Source organism: Cottoperca gobio, chromosome 17, assembly GCF_900634415.1.
Source record: "Cottoperca gobio chromosome 17, fCotGob3.1, whole genome shotgun sequence".
In the NCBI taxonomy this organism is placed as follows: Eukaryota; Metazoa; Chordata; class Actinopteri; order Perciformes; family Bovichtidae; genus Cottoperca; species Cottoperca gobio.
This window is the reverse complement of record NC_041371.1, coordinates 20811610-20817154: the sequence shown is the minus strand read 5'-3', so window position 1 is coordinate 20817154 and position 5545 is coordinate 20811610. Positions and strand designations below refer to the sequence as shown.

Genomic DNA, 5545 nt, shown 5'->3' with positions numbered 1-5545 from the left:
AATAATGGCTAAATTCCATTTAGTTGTTTCAGTTTCAATTTATTTAATAAGTTGAAATAACACAATTAAATTAAACATAATCACCAATTTGTCTGTTTTTCTGTAAATTCTCTTTACCACAAGATATTGTTTTATATTGAAGACTTACTAAAACTCTCTTTTTTATCTGACAAAAAAAAGGAACGGATTAACTGGATCTTAATTTAGCCATGTGATTTCAAACAGACCAAAATTTCTCTCAAATGTATTTAGGAACACCCTCTTCAAATATATATATATATATATATATATATATATATATATATATATATATATATATATATATATTATATCTTTATAATAATAAACTGGGAATAGGTGAGAGTCTTTGATGTACACCAGATAAAACGATACAGTAAATAATAAATATCATTATCACGTGTCATTGTCATTTAAAAATTCTCTCGTTATTCCAGACAATCTTGATAACCTATTTTTCTAAAAATATATATATTGGCACTCGTAGCTCGAACATATTAAGTATAAGTTTTCCCTGTCACCACTGGGTGGCAGTAGCACATCAGCTGTAGTAAGGACACTTTTGAAGACACTAATGAAGAGTAGAAGTTGAACAATTTGCCACAAAATAAAGTCTGTAGTATTGCAATGTCTCATAATGCATACATGGCAAAATAATTTTAAAATGTCCAGAAATATTGTTTGAAATGCAAAATCACAACAGTCCTGCAGTCATGTGCATTTAACTTATATAGCACCAGAAATATTGAGGTTTACATTTAAGAAGCCCCACAGGGTTAAAACCCACAGTTTAACTCTCGGTGATGTGCACCAGGTGGCACCGCCTGCAGTGTATTAGGTCCACCGGCACAGCTTAAAGTCTTGTGGGTTGTGAGGTGACATTTTGAAGGGAAGGGAAGTGCCTGCACGGTATCTGTCAACAGCCTGTGTCTGTGCAACACTTTCAACATGCATGATGTCAGTCCTTGTGCAAGAGACAGAGCTCGCACTGCAGGCTGATTGGTTTAGAATCAGTTCTCCTTATCTCCAAGGCCTTTCTGTGCTTCCCATGGCCTCTCTGCTTAGAAGTCGCATCAAACAGGACTTTGTATTGTTCAGATTGAATGAAGCGTGGGAAGGAGCCATTCTCCATCAGGCTGTAGATTTTCCTCTGTGCCACAACAAAACATGATGGACTTGGTTGCAGGAGACTCTGGCTGATGATCTCTCTTGTGTTGAAATCTAAGTTTACCTGCAAAGATATGTAAAGTAAAACACAGCTAAAATACCTGAACATGCTTTGTTATGTAGACATTCATTGTGCAGCTGCAGCTGCATCACCGCCACGGTCGGAGCGTAACTATTTAAAATGCTGGTTGCTGTGGTTGATGTACAGTAAATGATACAGGTCAGGTGATTTGTTTAGGACTTAGACTACTTGAACCTTTTTCTAGAAAGTTTCACTTCTTTTCACACGTCATTTAAACACATTGAATATTCATGTGTAAACTAAATTATGTTGTTCTTATGCTGTGCTTTTAAATGTACAATGTTTGCTTTCTGCAACCCAACTGTGAAGACGGCTCTGTGGGGAATTACCCCCAGGAGACATTTTTACAGGATTAACTGACCACTTTAAAGCATTTTGAAACAAAAGTCATAGATGTTACACAAAAGGTTGAGCTGTTATGTTATAAAAGTTATGTTTAGCATTACAAGGCCTAGGCTATTCATTTGCTTATTGATCACAACTTAGGTCTCTGTGAGTTTTAATGTTTATTTTCAAAATTCTACTGGTAAAGAAATACCTTGAGTCTTGTAGCACAGTACAACTTAAAAAACTTCCCGTGCCTTAACAAAAAGCATCCCAATATTCCAGACTACTTCATTTGTTCACACACATGATCACACAACTGCCCACATCTGACAAGTGTCCGAACATTTCTATATGTATATACATTAGGCCTATATAATTTAATCAGGCCTTGGTTTGAGCACATTTTGCATCACAAAAGAGTTTCTTTTGTACCTGTTTTGGAGACTCCTGCTTGATGAACTCTTCATAAATACTTGTTGCTCTCAGTGTTCGCTCCTCCGGACAGTCAGAGGTTTTGAACTCTTGACAGGCGAGCCAGAAATCCAAGTTTTCCTCACAGAACTCCGATTTCAGAAAGTCCCAAAATGCTATTTGTCCGCCTTTTACACAAGGGAACTTAACTTCATTATAAAGAAAACAGAAACCAACCGTGATATTAGTTTTGTGTTGCTTGAAAGCGGATGAAAATTACATTTCTGGGAAAGGAGTGTCTCAAGAGATTCTCCCAGTAGTGTTTCATTTGTTTCCTGTCTGGAAAAAGGAAAGTGGAGGAAAAAAAGAAGGTTTTTATGATTTGTCCACACTTTAAAGAACACATTAGTCAGCACAATATTAATATGCAGTCAATTAAAACAACACTGATTTTCCTCCTTGGTAATGGACTCTGGACGGAGGTTTGTTGTCTGGATTTCCACGGGTTGTGTCTACAGGAGAGGATCACAGTAAGAAAGTCATAAAACAAAGAGCCTTCAAAATAGCTTCACTGCAAAAATACTGTACTTACACTCTCTTTGTGTCCTGCAGGTCCAGAGATGTCTTACAGAAATTGCTCATTGTTGATTTCTCAGTATGCAGGATGCAGCTGAATGAGATTCCACTTACATTTCCATCCTCAAAGCTTCACCACTGGACCCTGACTGCCTCTTCTCAACTATGAGGGTCAAAGCCAGAGTGGAATACAACTGTTATGTTTCAGCATTTCTTCTGTCCTGCTATCTTTAACCTCTGTTGACATACAGTCTGATTATTATGTAACCAGAAGGAGCCACATGAATACTGAAAGTGCGTCAAACCTTGTGCTCTTCCTTAATGTTTAATTATAGAACAAAACGTTGCTGTGTATCACGACCCCCATCACATACGTCACAGTCATGTAGCTCACTATTCAAGTCTGTGCTATTCTTAATCACAGGTCAAGTGATCATGAGTTTTGCCTTTTCTGAGCAGTTTCTTCTGTGTCTTTCTTTCTCAGCTCCTGCTGCCCTCCCCATCATTACTGCTTCTTCTGACAGTTTTTCAATTATAGCTTCTTTAAAATACTGTCAATTGTTACAATACAATTAAAGGAATACTTCTAACACAAAATAATAATTTGTATATTGATTACTCACCTCGTGTTACATTGAATTCTTGAAGAAAACTTAGTTCTTCTCGCATGAGTAAAAAAAGTCTTGATGAATGGAAGTAAATGGGGCCGCGCTTAAAAACAACAAAACGACATCAAAACATCTGTTTACAAACTGTCACACACCTCTGCAGTGCGTTCAGAGTCTCATGTATCCAGTCTGTGCTCACTACTTCACAAAAACAGTCTGAAGTGTATCAAATAAAATGTTTTGATGTATTTTTGCTTTTGTTAAACTCGGCCCCCATTCACTTCAATTCATCAAGAAGATTTATCCGTGTTTGGATTCTTCGTTCACCGTGGAGGCCTGCGATAAAAACAAAGTATTCTTCAAGAATTCAAGGCAACACCAGGTGCGTGATTGTTACACAAATGATCATTTTGTGGGTGAAATATTCCTTTGAGTACCTTTAGAAGGGTTTTCCTCAAAGTCTTATATGCCTGTATCAACATTGATTTGTTATGATCATTAAAATAAGTGTGTTTGTGAAACTGTGATTTAGAAAGTGATATTATTATTGCCGGAAGTTGCGTGTGAGGGAAAGTTGTTTTCCGGAAGGGAACATTCAATATCAGCAGAGAAAACATTTACTCGATTCAAATTGGTATTTGTTTCTGTCCAGTAGTTTAAAAGCCCACTCTGTCATACTTGACCAAACAAATTACAGTTACAGTTTGTTTGCATAAACAGAATAAATACAGTATTTTGTTGTTGTTGAAATGAAAACCTGCTTTAATATTGTGTTTACAAGCATTGCCTGAACGACATTAAACTTTTAACTTCGATTTAGCTGTAGTTAGTATTAACAGGGGACTGAATACGCTAAATTAGGGTTGGTTATATTTCAGTGCACACTCTCTTCAGCTCCAGAGCAATTACTTCGGGGTAAAACACTTCACTTACATTCTCACCAATCTGATAAGTACCTCTTTAAAATGTTAAGAGTAGCAGCACTTAAGCAGATAACCAAAAATTGGCTGAGAGCAACAGCACCAGCAGCATCTATCTGGATGGAAAGACACCATAACAGCAGACATCATACGCTTTTACACAAATTGGTTTTCACAAAATATAGAAACGAGAGAAGATGATACATGATATATGGGGCACAAATATGTTGTTTTCCAACATATGCAATTATGTAGTCATATATTTTATGTATTAGGTACATACAGTAAATGTTTTTTATTTTGTTTAAGGGATGATTTTGGAATGGAGATGGAGGTAACCATATGTGCTACCAGACGAAGATATTGTGGTTTCTTTGATTCATTTGTGAACTGATTACTATATTGAATAACAACAATAAAATAAAGAGTTGTCAAGAAGAAGAGTCTACTGGTAGTTGTTCTGTGAGCGGCAGATCAGTGGGCCGCAACTAGGAGGTAAACCCTGAAGCCAGAAAACGTTTTTGCCTGGCAAGCAATTCTCATTTGATTGAATAGGCACCATCTTTGGGTCACGTGTCCCGTTCTTATAATACATCCATGATTTTATCACAGCGCTGCTTTGAGCTAAAAGCTAACATCAGAATGCTACGATGCTCACAATGATAATGCTAACATGCTGATGCTAAGCAGTTAATGTTTACCATGTTTGCCATCTTAGTTAAGGATTTTAGCATGCTAACATTTGCTCATTGGTACTTAACACAAAGTACAACTGAGGCTGACAGGAACTCTTTTGGTCATTAGTTTTGAGAATATTTGGTTATAAACCAAAGTCTTGCTCCAAATGATGCATGGAAATCCATCCTGAATGTCGACCCAATGTCTTAGCTTTCCATCCAACAGGACATCAACAACTTGTTACATGAAGTTAATATGTTAGGGGCACTAGAGGAAAAGTCGAGGGATCCCCAAAGTTATTAGGATACATTGTCTGGGCATAATGAATGTCTGTACAGAACTTTATGGGAAACCATTAAGTGGTTGCAAGATAGTTCAGTCGAGACCAAAGTGGTGAACTAACAGCCTGAAGGACCTTCATTGCAATGCTAACAGCTACCACACTAGCAGCTGCAGCTTTAACTTTAGCCAACAATTAATCTGTATAAACAGATTCTGCGTATTAATGTAGGACAAGTCTTTGAAATCGCAAGTGCTCTGGTTTCTGTTTGTAGTTCGAGGAGTCAACGCTCCAACATATATGCTGAAAATGCAATCTCTGAACCCATCGGCTATCGTTTTACGAAGATTTGGCTTTTTAAGATCTTAAAATTAGCTTGTAAACTGACTACTTGGGAAACAATCTGGTTGTAGACGTTGTCGTCTCTCAACTCCAATCCTCGCGCTTCAAGTTGCTTATTGGACAGTAAACAATGAGC

General features: G+C 37.2%; 1 protein-coding gene across 3 annotated transcripts; it reads right to left on the bottom strand.

Moving 5' to 3' along the window:
• Nucleotides 1–614: 614 nt before the first annotated feature.
• On the bottom strand, nucleotides 615–2890 carry LOC115022014 (regulator of G-protein signaling 2-like). Of its 3 annotated transcripts, none has more exons than XM_029452794.1 (4): nucleotides 2598–2890; nucleotides 2286–2344; nucleotides 2027–2193; nucleotides 615–1249 (listed from the first exon to the last, which is right to left on the bottom strand). In XM_029452794.1, the coding sequence occupies exons 1-4, from the start codon at nucleotides 2645–2647 to the stop codon at nucleotides 977–979; spliced, it is 549 nt and encodes a 182-aa protein (XP_029308654.1). In that variant the 5' UTR covers nucleotides 2648–2890; the 3' UTR covers nucleotides 615–976. The 3 variants fall into 3 exon arrangements, 2 of the variants coding, with proteins under 2 accessions (XP_029308654.1, XP_029308655.1); XM_029452795.1 differs by having other exon boundaries at nucleotides 2696–2890; XR_003833798.1 differs by lacking the exon at nucleotides 615–1249 and having other exon boundaries at nucleotides 2121–2209; nucleotides 2286–2517.
• Between the last annotated feature and the right edge of the window lie 2655 nt (nucleotides 2891–5545).

What these genes read in the sequence shown, in the direction of transcription:
- LOC115022014 (XM_029452794.1), bottom strand. Translation starts at nt 2,647, where the DNA reads ATGAGCAATTTCTGTAAGACATCTCTGGACCTGCAGGACACAAAGAGA. An exon ending in GACACTCCTTTCCCAGAAAT is followed by an intron (nt 2,194 to 2,285) that starts GTAATTTTCATC and finishes CTTGTGTAAAAG; the next exon opens with GCGGACAAATAGCATTTTGG. An exon ending in AGCAGGAGTCTCCAAAACAG is followed by an intron (nt 1,250 to 2,026) that starts GTACAAAAGAAA and finishes ATATCTTTGCAG; the next exon opens with GTAAACTTAGATTTCAACAC.